Source organism: Diadema setosum, chromosome 16 (assembly GCF_964275005.1).
Source record: "Diadema setosum chromosome 16, eeDiaSeto1, whole genome shotgun sequence".
Taxonomy (NCBI): domain Eukaryota; kingdom Metazoa; phylum Echinodermata; class Echinoidea; order Diadematoida; family Diadematidae; genus Diadema; species Diadema setosum.
Window position 1 is genome coordinate 31,936,024 of NC_092700.1, and position 15,140 is coordinate 31,951,163.

Consider the following 15,140-nt stretch of genomic DNA (forward strand, 5'->3'; position numbering starts at 1 on the left):
GCTAAATGAGAATGCAAACATCACACGGCCAATGTCTCTAAACACAGATGGAACTTGTATGGTCATGCCTATTGCAATAAGGACTCGAATCATTGATTAAAAAAAATCGGATCACCTTAATTTGTCAGTGATGACAAATTACAATCTCTAGTGTTAAACTTCCCGTTGTCACAAAAAGTTCTTTCTCCTCAAATGTTGTGTAGAGGTTAGCTCAGAAAGTCCTCATCCTATCAATGCCAATATTATACCATATATGTATCATGTCCAAAAGACGACAAATCTAATAAAATCAAAGTGATCAGTCGACCATGACGTCACTATGACGTCATTATATGAAAACACATTCTCACTAATATCTATTTAATGGAATGGAATTTTTCAATGAAATTTACGTCACGTATGGTTCAAATCAAGCTGATTCTACTCATGTTCTCAAAATTCATCTGTACCCTTAAGCCGTGCGCGTACGCGCGCGTTGAAATATCTGTATGCTCAAATTGAGCTCAAAATTTTTTTGCACACGTTTCAGACCATTCAGAGCATTTTTTGAAAAATTGAAAAAATCGGACGGACGCGTACGCGCGCGCGCATATGCGCACGCACAGCTCATATGCAATAACAATTTCCCGTTTTTTCACTTTGATCGGATGTCTGAAATGTCAAGGAATATTTCTACCAAGTTTCAAGTCAATCCGACTCAAAATGACGTCATACGGGCCCGTCAAAGTTGAAATTCCGCGCGCGCGTCAATGGCGATATACAGTGCAACAATGCCAAAAAAACTGCCAATTTTAAATCCGATTTTACTCGTCAGGATGGACGGTGACCCCCCATTTTCTTTACATATTCTGAAAGCTGATGAGTTGTACATGTCATTTCATGGGTTGGCAATGCTGGAAAAATGATTAAAATATATCAAATTTCTTAATAAAGTTAAAAAAGTAAATTTTCAAAATGACGTCATCAAATTTCAAGTTCATTCAAGCATATCTCACTTATTCTTTAGTTGATTTTCGTCCAAATTTCAATATGTTGTAGCTTATTAAATGTTCTTTCAGATATATAATAACAACATTTTTATTGAATGACGGCATCACCTCGAAAAAATTGATTGAACGTAATCTTGTCAAATTTGACCAGTTTACGTGTTATCTCTATGGGAATGCAGTTTTTCTGGAAATGAAAATTGACATGACTGTCTTTTTTTAGCACTAGCTCACTTATGCTTCGGCGAATTTCTCCCAGATTTCGCTATCTTGTAGCTGAGACTTTGGGCTATCGTCAGTGTTCTCTCCATTTTTTCATACGACGCCGAGATCACGTCAAAAAAACTTGGTTGAAATCATACTTATCTTCGACGTATTGAGATATTTCTTTCTTTCTGCAACTTTCTTTGCAATAACTCAAGAAAAACAACCCCTATCATCCCCATATTTTGCACATGTTTAGTTCATGTCACGTACATTTTTTCATAAAATAACAACTACTTGATCAGACACCATCTTGGGTATGTAAATTAGGGTCAAAGGTCATAAATGTTTCAACCTGTATCTTGGTGAATACATGTCCTATCTTTCCCATATTTTGCACACGGAAAGACCATGTTACAAGAATCATTTCACAAAATAACCACTTTTTGCTCAGATGCCATCTTGGCTGTGCAAAGTTGGGTCAATGGTCAAATATACTTCATTTTGTATCTTCGTTATAGTGTATACCGAATTTGGTACCAAAGATGGCAGACCTGACTCTCTTTTCTAAATGAGAATTCAAATATCACACGGCCAATGTCTCTGAACACAGATGAAACCTATATGGTCATGCCTACTGCGATCAGGGTCGGTATTCCATAAACTTCTAAGACAAATTGCTTAAGTGTAAGCAATTTGTCTTAGATTTTTGCTTAGCTAAGAAAATCGCCCTAACGGTATTCCATAAACTGTAAGGCATTTTTCTTAAGTCGGGCGATTTGGCTAAGCAAAAATCTTAAATTCTGATGACGTCATTTGACATAAGCAAGATATTCATGTCATCACTGTTCGCGAACAGCTGCCCCGCGGTGAAAGTCTATGTATTTTACGTGTTTAAGCAACAATCGCAACTACCTAGCCACCCATGGAAAAAGATACCTAGGCCTAATGCACACTTTTTCAGAGGCTTTTTTTTTTTTATATAGGAGCAACGTCTTCATATTACTCTAGGTCTCACAGTGTCTAGAATGTCAGTAAACGGCCTACTTATTTAGTAGTAGGCAACCTAGACCTAACAGTTACCTGTTGTTTTGGATCTTTTCGGCCAAAGTTACGGCCTTATAAGTGAGACTCACACCGCAATCACATCACACCACATTTCAAGTACGACACCGAGTGAAAAAAGAAACATCATGAAATCACGAGAATCAAAATCAAAGCGAGTACTTATGTTTACACCCTAACGTAGTTACTAGGCCCAGATAATTAGTCCGTACTCACCGATCCGGTATAACGTACAGTAGAGCCGGAGAGGACGCTTTGTGACAGTACTCGCCTGTCTCGATACACAAACTGTGATAGCCGGCCGCACGTGTATAAGCAAGCTAGGGCATACGTCTACGTAATGTAGTGGGTTGTGGCATAAACGTAGACTTTTATATCCGGGCGGCTACTAGTATGTGCGTTCCTCTAGCTAGCTGCGCGCTCCACTCCGCCGCTAATGCGCGCTGAGAAGGAGGTCGAGGGCACGCGTAGTATACGCGCAACACATACCCCCCCCCCCCCGATTCCCCGTGGCCCATGGCCCACCGAGTTTCTACCGTATTGTTACTGTGCAAGTTCCCACGAGACGCAAACGAGACGCTTCGTCAAAACCCTGAACTCATTTCATTTACATTACTGATTACTGATGAACTTCTTTATTTAGCAAAAAGATGAAAAATCATGAGCTAAAGCCGCCATCTTTTCTACATTGTTATGCTACACCCATAATTTTTTCTTACTGGAACCCAAGTTAAGACAGCTCAATAGCTGTCTTAGATTTAGGGTAAATTTCTTAGACAAATGTCGTTTTGGAATACCGACGGCACATTTTTAAGAAAATATGCTTAGCCAGCAAGCCGAAATCTGTCTTAGCTAAGACAAAATTCTTAGCAAAATTCTTAGCAAAATGCTAAGACAAATTCTTAGCCAAATTTTATGGAATACGAACTTAAGCTAAGAATTTTATCTTAGCCAGAAAATAAGCAAAATTGCTTAGATTTTCTGACTTAAGCATGCTTATCTAGTTTATGGAATACCGGATCAGGACTCGAATCATTGATTTTCGTCAAATCGGATCACCTAATTTGTCAGTCTTGACAAATTCCAAGTCTAGTTAGGTGATCCGAGAATCCTCTCGGATCACCTTCTGTATCTGTACGGATTCTTTGTTGGTTCTTCTTCTTCTTCTTCTTCTTCTTCTTCTTCTTCTTTATTTCTGGACAAAATTTGTGTAGAGGTTAGCTCAGAAAGTCCTCTTCCTATCAATTTCAAAATTATACCATATATGTATCATGTCCCAAAGACGACAGATCTAATGTATAATAGTGATCAGTCGACCGTGACGTCACTGTGACGTCATTATATGAAAACACATTCTCAATCATATCTCACTAATGGAATAGAGTTTTTCAATGAAATTTACGTCACATATATTTCAAGTTATGCGCATTCTACTCATATTCTCAAAATTCATATTTTCTCTTAAAACGTGCGCGTACGCGCGCGTTGAAATATTTGTATGCTCAAATCGAGCTCAAATTTTTTTTGCACACGTTTCAGACCATTTGCAGCATTTTTTGAAAAATTGAAAAAATTGGACGGACGCGTACGCGCGCGCACATATACGCACGTACAGCTCATATGCAACAGAAATTTCCCGATTTTTTACATTTATCGGATGTCTGAAAAGTCAAGGAACATTTCTAGCAAGTTTCAAGTCAATCCGACTCAATATGACGTCATACGGGACTGTCAAAGTTGAAATTCCGCGCGCGCGTCAATGGCGATATACAGTACAACAATGCCCCAAAACCGCCAATTTTAAATCCGATTTTACTCGTCAGGATGGACGGTGACCCCCCATTTTCTTTACATATTCTGAAAGCTGATGAGTTGTACATGTCAGTTTATGGGTTGGCGATACTGAAAAAGTGATTAAAAGATATCAAATTTCTTAATAAAGTAAAAAAAGTAAATTTTCAAAATGACGTCATCAATTTTCAAGTTTACTTGGGCGTATCTCACTTATCCTCTGCCAATTTTCACTCAGATTTCAGTATGTTGTAGCTTATTAAATGTTCTTTCATTAATGTAATAACAACATTTTGATTGGATGGCGGCATCACCTCGTAAAAATGGATTAAAAGTAATCTTGTCAAATTTGACCAGTTTACGTGTTATCTCTATGGGAGAGCAGTTTTTCTGGCAGTGAAAATTGACATGACTATCTTTTTCGAGCATTAGCTCACTTATGCTTCGGTGAATTTTTCCCAGATTTTAGTATGTTGTAGCTGAGACTTTGGGCTATCGTAAGTGTGCCCTCCATTTTTTCATACGAGGCCGGCATCACGTCGAAAAACTTGGTTGAAAATGGCACGTGGCTTCGATGCAGCGTCATTTTGCTTAATACACAGGGCCTATGGAGCATGAAATAGGTCATTGCATAGCGCATCCGACTCGTAATCCTAAGGTCCCTGGTTCGAGCCTCACCCTTGCCAATATTTTTTTTTTTCCAAACTCTTTTTTCTTCTTTTTCTTTATTTAGTCTTAATCTCCCTTCCTAACTTTATCTTTTTCTGATTTTTTAATGCTTCTCCTTCAAATTTCTATAAAATAACATAATTTTTTCTTTATTTTTCTTTCTTTCTACTACATTCTGTGCAATAGATGAAGAACAACAATGGTTATCAATCCTATATTTTGCACATGTTTAGTTCATGTCACGTACATTATTTCATAAAATAACAACTTCTTGATCGGACACCATCTTGGGTATGTAAATTAGGGTCAAAGGTCATAAATGTTTCATCCTGTATCTTGGTGAATACATGTCCTATCTTTACCATATTTTGCACACGTAAAGACCATGTTACAAGGATCATTTCACAAAATAACCACTTTTTGCTCAGATGCCATCTTGGCTGTGCAAAGTGGGGTCAAAGGTCATATGTACTTCTTCCTGTATCTTCGTTATGACGTGTTATCTCTATGGGGGGGGGGGGGAATTTTTCTAGATGTGAAAATTGACATGATTGTCTTTATCGACGACTAGCTCACTTACCCTTCGGTGAATTTCTTCCAGATTTTAGTATGTTGTAGCCAATTTAATACTCTTTAAGTTTTGTTCATCAAAATTTTAATCGGATGATGTCTTCACCTCGTGAAAATGGATATAATGTAACCTTGTCAAATTTAACCAGTTTACGTGTTATCTCTATGGGAGGGAATTTTTCTGGAAATGAAAATTGACATGACGGTCTTTATCGAGCACTAGCTCACCTACTCCTCGGTGAATTTCTCCCAGATTTTAATATGTTGTAGCTGAGACTTTGGGCTATCGTCGCTATTCGCTCCATCTTTTCACACGACGCCGAGATCACGTCAAAAAACTTGGTTGAAATCAAACTTATCTTCGATGTATTGAGATATTTCTTTCTTTCTGCAACTTTCTTTGCAATAACTCTAGAAAAACAGCCCCTATCACCCCCATATTTTGCACATGTTTAGTTTATGTCACGTACATTATTTCATAAAATAACAACTACTTGATCAGACACCATCTTGGGTATGTAAATTAGGGTCAAAGGTCATAAATGTTTCAACCTGTATCTTGGTGAATACATGTCCTATCTTTCCAATATTTTGCACACGCAAAGACCATGTTACAAGAATCATTTCACAAAATAACCACTTTTTGCTCAGATGCCATCTTGGCTGTGCAAAGTTGGGTCAATGGTCAAATGTACTTCATTCTGTATCTTCGTTATAGTTTATACCAGGGAGGTACCTCCCTGGTTTATACCGAATTTGGTACCAAAGATGGTAGACCTGACTCTCTTTTGTAAATGAGAATCCAAATATCACACGGCCAATGTCTCTAAACACAGATGAAACCTATATGGTCATGCCTATTGCGATCAGGACTCGAATCATTGATTAAAAAAAAAAAAATCGGATCACCTAATTTGTCAGTCTTGACAAATTCCGAGTCTAGTGTTAAACTTCCCGTTGTCACAAAAAAGTTTTTTTCTCCTCAAATGTTGTGTAGAGGTTAGCTCAGAAAGTCCTCATCCTATCAAAGTCAAAATTATACTATATATGTATCATGTCCCAAAGACGACAGATCTAATAAAATCATATTGATCAGTCAACCGTGACGTTACTATGACGTCATTATATGAAAACACATTCTCATTCATATCTCATTAATGGAAAGGAATTTTTCAACGAAATTCACGTCACATATATTTCAAGTCAAGCGCATTCTACTCATATTCTCAAAATTCATATTAACGCTTAAGACGCGCACGTACGCGCTTGTTGAAATATTTGTATGCTCAAATCGAGCTCAAATTTTTTTTGCACACGTTTCAGACCATTTGGAGCATTTTTTGAAAAATTGAAAAAATCGGACGGACGCGTACGCGCGCGCACATATACGCACGCACAGCTCATATGCAATGAAAATTTCCCGTTTTTTCACTTTGATCGGATGTCTGAAATGTCAAGGAATATTTCTACCAAGTTTCAAGTCAATCCCACTGAAAATGACGTCATACGGGTCCGTCAAAGTTGAAATTCCGCGCGCGCGTCAATGGCGATATACAGTGCAACAATGCCAAAAAACTGCCAATTTTAAATCCGATTTTACTCGTCAGGATGGACGGTGACCCCCCATTTTCTTTACATATTCTGAAAGCTGATGAGTTGTACATGTCATTTCATGGGTTGGCAATGCTGGAAAAATGATTAAAATCTATCAAATTTCTTAATAAAGTTAAAAAAGTAAATTTTCAAAATGACGTCATCAAATTTCAAGTTCATTCAAGCATATCTCACTTATTCTTTAGTTGATTTTCGTCCAAATTTCAATATAGTGTAGCTTATTAAATGGTCTTTCAGATATATAATAACAACAATTTGATTGGATGACGGCATCACCTCGTAAAAAGGGATTAAAAGTAACATTGTTAAATTTGACCAGTTTACGTGTTATCTCTATGGGAGTGCAGTTTTTCTGGAAATGAAAACTGACATGACTATCTTTATCGAGCACTAGCTCACTTATGCTTCGGTGAATTTCTCCCATATTTTAGTATGTTGTAGCTGAGACTTTGGGCTATCGTTGCTGTGCCCTTCGTTTTTTCATACGGAGTCGGCATCATGCCCAAAAACTTGGTTGAAATTAAAGCTTATCTTCCATGTATTTTCATATTCCTTTCTTTCTGCAACTTTCTTTGCAATAACTCAAGAAAAACAAGCTCTATCAGCCCAATATTTTGCACATGTTTAGTTTATGTCACGTACATTATTTCATAAAATAACAACTACTTGATCGGGCACCTTCTTGGGTATGTAAATTAGGGTCAAAGGTCAAAAATGTTTCATCCTGTATCTTGGTGAATACATGTCTTATCTTTCCCATATTTTGCATACGTAAAGACCATGTTACAAGAATCATTTCACAAAATAACCACTTTTTGCTAAGACGCCATCTTGTCTGTGCAAAGTGGGGTCAAAGGTCATATGTACTTCTTTCTTTATCTTCATTATGACGTGTTATCTCTATGGGAGGGAATTTTTCGAGATGTGAAAATTGACATGATTGTCTTTATCGACGACTAGCTCAATTACCCTTCGGTGAATTTCTTCCAGATTTTAGTATGTTGTAGCCAATGTAATACTCTTTAAGTTTTTTTCAATCAAAGTTTTAATCGGATGATGTCTTCACCTCGTGAAAATAGATATAATGTAACCTTGTCAAATTTAACCAGTTTACGTGTTATCTCTATGGGAGGGAATTTTTCTGGAAATGAAAATTGACATGACGGTCTTTATCGAACACTAGCTCACTTACTCTTCTGTGAATTTCTCCCAGATTTTAATATGTTGTAGCTCAGACTTTGCGCTATCGTCACTATACCCTGCATTTTTTCATACGACGCCGAGATCACGTCAAAAAACTTGGTTGAAATCAAACGTATCTTCGATGTATTGAGATATTTCTTTCTTTCTACAACTTTCTTTGCAATAACTCAAGAAAAACAGCCCCTATCACGCCCATATTTTGCATATGTTTAGTTCATGTCACGTACATTATTTCATTAAATAACAACTACTTGATCAGACACCATCTTGGGTATGTAAATTAGGGTCAAAGGTCAAAAATGTTTCATCCTGTATCTTGGTGAATACATGTCTTATCTTTCCCATATTTTGCATACGTAAAGACCATGTTACAAGAATCATTTCACAAAATAACCACTTTTTGCTAAGACGCCATCTTGTCTGTGCAAAGTGGGGTCAAAGGTCATATGTACTTCTTTCTTTATCTTCATTATGACGTGTTATCTCTATGGGAGGGAATTTTTCGAGATGTGAAAATTGACATGATTGTCTTTATCGACGACTAGCTCAATTACCCTCAATTACCCTCAATTACCCTAGCCCAATTACCCTACTCTTCCAGATTTTAGTATGTTGTAGCCAATGTAATACTCTTTAAGTTTTTTTCAATCAAAGTTTTAATCGGATGATGTCTTCACCTCGTGAAAATAGATATAATGTAACCTTGTCAAATTTAACCAGTTTACGTGTTATCTCTATGGGAGGGAATTTTTCTGGAAATGAAAATTGACATGACGGTCTTTATCGAACACTAGCTCACTTACTCTTCTGTGAATTTCTCCCAGATTTTAATATGTTGTAGCTCAGACTTTGGGCTATCGTCACTATACCCTGCATTTTCTCATACGACGCCGAGATCACGTCAAAAAACTTGGTTGAAATCAAACTTATCTTCGATGTATTGAGATATTTCTTTCTTTCTACAACTTTCTTTGCAATAACTCAAGAAAAACAGCCCCTATCACGCCCATATTTTGCATATGTTTAGTTCATGTCACGTACATTATTTCATAAAATAACAACTACTTGATCAGACGTCATCTTGGGTATGTAAATTAGGGTCAAAGGTCATAAATGTATCATCCTGTATCTTGGTGAATACATGTCCTACCTTTCCCATATTTTGCACACGTAAAGACCATGTTACAAGGATCATTTCACAAAATAACCACTTTTTGCTCAGATGCCATCTTGTCTGTGCAAATTGGGTTCAAAGGTCAAATATACTTCATTCTGTATTTTCGTTAATGTATACGGAATTGTGTACCATAGATGTCAGGTCTGACTACCTTTTCTAAATGAGAATCCAAACATCACACGGCCAATGTCCACTAAACACAGATGAAACCGGTATGGTCATGCCTATTGGGATCAGGAAACTCAAATCGTTGATTTACGAACAGATCGGATCACCTAATTTGTCAGTGTTGACAAATTCCAAGTCTAGTTGTTATTATTATTGTCATCATCATCATCATCATCATCATCATCATCATCATCATCATCATCATCATTTCTGCTCCAGAAGTGTGTATGTATGTGTGGTGGGGGAGGGAGCTGGAGGCTTGCTTTCCCCTTCCCCCATTGTCCCACTTCCCAACCCCATCCACAATACTAGATACTATTACTATGTTCAATCAGTAACAATGACAATGTAGATAATGAATATGGGCCTACCTACTATCAAGGACTTTAATAATCATGGGTCACCACGAGCACCACTTATACACGATTGACATTCAGCCTGTAAACGTGCACTAAACTTCGAAGAACCGTGTTCATAGCTGCGCTACACTTGTTGCGCCGATGTCTCATTTCACGCTCATACCTACAAGAGCGCCCTCATTTGACTCGTCGGAAAGGTAGGGAGCAAGTATCAAAAGGAGCCGACATTGTCTATTGTCACGCGTTATGCTTTGATTGGTCTCGTAAACCTTCATTTTGATTATAATCACATGACAGCTACATGCCATTAGCAAGACATAATGCCAAACTGTTTACACGTATCTCAATGCATGCCAAAGTGATTTCGATGTATTGTGCATGTGACCTCATAATCACGAGGGTTTTACAAAGGGCAAACATTCTGAAGCCAAGGCCTATCAAGGACGCTACACATCAAAAGAAAAAGCGAACTACGAGCGATCGCTAGCTGTGAAAACATTATCACATGGCATAGAAAGGCGACATTATGTTATCGTCATGATGATATTGATTCAGCAAAGTTCGTTAAGGGACACAACGTGAAAAGAATGAATAAAGTCTGGTATAAGATTGGTGCGAAATGCCCGGGGCAATTCATTACTTGAGGAGGTCGGAGTTGTCTTCGGTGGCCAGGGCCAGAAAAGTGGGCGTACCGTCTCCAGGGGCGGCGCCAGATGGAAGGTACAGCCCGCCCTCAAGGTCAGCGTTTGTGAGTGCCTGGGTGTCTGTCGTGAGGATTATGCCTTGCTCCGAAGCACCTACATTATTTAGTGCGATGAAAGAAGAAACAAAATTCACACGTCGAGGGAACGTTGATTATGACAATGTTACAGCAAAATAGGATATTCTGCACGATCTAAGTTGCCTAACAAAAATTTACCTGGACATGCATGCATCACAGGTGCGACTGATTCCAACACATTTCTATTCAATGTCTTTATTCACAAGTGGATTCGATGAATTTAGTACAACGGACTTTTTAAAAAGCCGCATGATTTTCAGTGATATTAAGATAAATAAGCAGAGATCTGAACGTCGCTTACAACGTGACAAGAACATTTTTTTTTTTTTTACCACAAAGTGATGTATATCTAATTTTGTGAAAACTTCAACAGAAACGTCAACACAAATTGAAATATTAAAATCGATTCAAATACCATTGTAATCTCAAAGTTTAAGCAATCGTATAACGATTTGGTATACTGTATCTACTTTATAGACAAAAGCAATAAAGACGACGCGGTATGTAATACCCTCGGAAAAAAAATCAAATCACATCATAATGAGGCACAGATTATAACAATAAACAGATTTTTTTTTTTTTTTCTGGGGCCTGAGTACAGCTGGAGTAATACAAGCTGTGCTTTTGATTTAGGTTCCTCCACTTTGGTTCTTACGACTGCAAGTGTTGCAAGTGATGTTATTAGTACATGCATTATTGTTTCGATTATTTTTGTACATAAAAATTGACAGAATATTATTGTATTTCAATAATTGTAATAATCATTGTAAATCGGTTATATTTTTGTTTCATACTTTTGCGAACACAAAGTGGAAATAGATTCAAATCAAATCAAATCAAATCGAAGATTCCCATCCACAGCAGACTGAGCTCCAAGAAGAACTCTGTTGTCGATGGCGAGATATTGCCATCACACGTTACAATTTGTTGCACGTCGATGGATGCAAGCGCCAAGCAGACCGTGTAATGAGGTTGCAATAGTTACCGCAAAGTCTTTCCGCTGCGGCAATGGCTGAACTTGTTTCCAATATTCTGTTCATTCGCATGCGAAGAAAGGAGTGCATTAACATGGCCTATTTCTCCGCTCCTGACCTAATCATCTAAATGCTCAATAATATTTATGTATGCCATGAAAACACTTTATGGTGCACTTTATTGACACGTTCACTTTAATGTGTTTTTTTTTTCTTTCATGTGCGCATTTGCTTTGTTGGCGTGTATTGCTTGTAAAATTACTTTTCTCGCAATCATGAAGTAGAGAAAAAGAAAGGACAGATAACAAAAAAAAAAAGCAAGAAAAGTTTATTGCTTTGCCTATACTGTTAGTGGGAAACAATGCCTTCCGTCAATTAATGCGTGGCAGTCAAGGAATGGAATAAGGCCAAACTTCATTCGCTGGGGAGTTTGCATTTTGTTTTTATCTAAGAGTCTCAAAAACATGTTATAAGTGATATCCGTCTTTCTGGTTGTGGTATAAGTTGTGGGATGGGGGATGGGGTGGATTCCTGAATCTTTAAAAGATAAAGTTTAAAGGGCATGATTTGCGCATCTGGTTATTACATAATAATGCTTGTAAATACTTGCGGATGAATGGAAAGGTCAGTGATGAGAGAAAAGAGAAAGAGAAGGATATAATATATATATATATATATATATATAATATAATATAATATGAATATATATATATATTGAGTAGGTTGTCCACGTGTTGGCAAAATAAAAAGATAAAATACAAACTGGAACAATAAAATTTGAATTTTTTATATCGCTCGAGATATCTATCTATTATATATATATATATATATATATATATATATATATATATATCGTGCGATATAAAAATAAAGATAGAGAATATATAATTCACATAGATAGAAAGCAATAAAGAGGAAGATAAAAGGAGGGAATATACTCGAGTTTGGGAAAACCTGCTTTTCTTCACAGATTTAGTTCGAATTTTAATCGAGGAGTGCAAAATGTATAATACACGTATGTAATACGACTGTACGTGAGTCTGTGTGTGTGTGTGTGTGTGTGTGTGTGCATTTTCTGTATGTGTTTAGAAAACGAGCAAGCAAAAGATCGGATGATATCAAAGAAACTTGCAAAGCATTTTCTAATATCAAAATGTTTTATACACGTTTCATATATACGTGGTTCGTTATCTCTTGTTGAATATCGAAAAGCTGAGAAGAAAAAAAAAAAACCCCAGGAAATTAAACGATTTGAACGTTTTAATCGTTGCCACGCGCGAAAACCCCGGACAAAAGAAAAATCCGCATGACACTATAATCCTATCAGGATATCGATCAATCGATACTCAATCTACCGATTTTATTTGACCGTGGCACCCTCGTTCGAGTTCGCGGTTGATTGACCCCCGTAGGCGTGACAAGATGTGCGATTGTTTAACACGAGCCGCCGCCGACGACGCCGCCGCCGAAGCCTCATTGTACGCGGGCGGTCTTGTAAATTGCCATTAACCAAATTGAACTTCCACGGAGAGTAGGAAATGGAAGAGAGAGAGGGAGTTACGGACCATGAATTGAGAATGATAACAAACGAGAATGAGACTTGTAGCGGTCCGAGCGAAACAGATATCATCCGCGTCTTTGCAATTTAACTATCATTATTTCGTGTTTTTTTTTCCTTGACGTGATAGGATTATTTTACGATGCATTTCCTGCGGCAGACTGAAAGCGATATTCATACAACGCAACATGTCAGAACGATTGGTCACTTCTCAGAAAGCTGTTAATGTTTGCAATCAACAATGGCGCACCAGTAAGACATCTTAAACAAAGTGAACAGAGGTAACATTTTTTTTTTTTTAAATCTGAGAAAACAAAATGAGGACAAATAAAGTATTCTCTTGAATACCCTCATTTATTAAAGGTAGGGAATCCCATTTGCACGCCTTAAATGAAGAGTTGTATAAGTACAGTGGTATGTTGAAGAGAGTATCATTTTAGAAACTCCCATAAAGTATTGAAAGTGGAAGGTAACATTTTAGTACATTTTTTTTGACCGTTAGATTTTGAATTGAATTGTTTTCGGGGCTCACCGTAAATTCCAGTACATTACTAGGCTACCTTTGCAGACCCATGTACTGCATGTGTGTCCATCATGTATATTTTGTGAAGAAAGTTCATCAACACTTACAAACATTTCTATATACATTCTTGCCACACACTCTTACATCAGCTCTTGTACTTTTAGATTTGTGTTTATAGATCACAAATACAGAAGAATGAAACAAAAAGGCTTAAGTGTGGCTGACACACAGAACTACTGAGTAGTTGAGTTTTGTGCATTATTCAAATTTTAAATAACTGTTGACTTCCAAATTTCTAAGCAATGGCCTAAGCAAGTCCCCTGAGGTTCATATTTAATGTTTTGCTGCATTTTGGGAGGTCTGTAAAAGGTATCCCCTACCTTTAACATAATTATACATCAACATAATATTATACCCTCATATACTAACATACATTTTGGTAAATGTTACATGTGATTCATTTGTCTATAGTCACCACGGCGAATATAAGGCCAAGTAAAAAAAGAAAGCAGTTTCTCGTCCGGGTTTTTTGAGCAAGGCGATGAGGGAGGTCCTTACTATTTGATATCTTACTATTTTTTCGAGGATTGTCAAAATGAAAGTAACATGTGTTTCTCGTCCGGTAATTCTGAGAAAGGTAACGAGAGAGGGCTTTGCTATTTTCTATATCCAATTTATGAAATGAAATATCACTCTGGTAGCTGTGTTATGAGAGACCAGGTCCCAAGTGTATGTCTTGCCAGCACTCTGTGCATTTTCAAACAAGTACCATACTTGAAATGAAACTTCATGCATGCAGAAATACATTTGCTTTTCCTTTCCACTACAGATGTCAAGAGAAAATGACCATCTTAATACTGGTATTTAGTGTTGTAATGGCATTTCTGATACCAGTGTACTTGCAATTCTGATGTATTGTGCTATTAATTGAAACAGGTATAAAACACTCTATCAACAAATGTACGACTGAAATAAATTCCATGATATTCAAAACACTGCTTTATTTATCATTGGTGTTTGAGACTTTTTGTGTCCACACAGCTGCGCTGTAGGCCTATCTGCATCTCTTCACAGCACAATTGTAGCACATTCAACTGGAAACTGGCTGGTACAATTGCAGATGGATGTCAAAATGATACTGATATGGCATTATAGCATTAAACATTTAAAGATGTTTCTTCATGTGCTAAAAAGACATTTGATAATCACTCATCATTTGGATGATGAATGATTCAATGACACTAACATTACAGGTGATACGACTCACGGCCGTGTCCATGAATTTACATCGTAAAGAAAAGTATCCCGCAGAAATACGAGACAAACCAGAATCCGTGGAAAAGTTATTTATTTTGTAGATACACCCATTTAATAATTCTACATTTGCTGGAAAAGCGCATTCATTTTCTCTTCAAAATAGAATACATCGCCGTCAGATGCAAGACAGCTGACAGACCAGGGGATGGGGACCCTGACAGCTACAGACACGCATACGCAG

At 37.2% G+C, this 15,140-nt stretch overlaps 1 protein-coding gene across 1 annotated transcript in view; it reads right to left on the reverse strand.

Annotated features, from left to right (window-relative positions):
- The window catches only part of LOC140240088 (uncharacterized), a 359,151-nt gene that overhangs the window by 35,571 nt on the left and 308,440 nt on the right, over positions 1-15,140 (reverse strand). Inside the window, exon 6 of the mRNA XM_072319894.1 lies at positions 10,447-10,603. Coding sequence (XP_072175995.1) covers positions 10,447-10,603 — 157 coding nt within the window. The remainder of the gene's footprint in view (positions 1-10,446; positions 10,604-15,140) is intronic.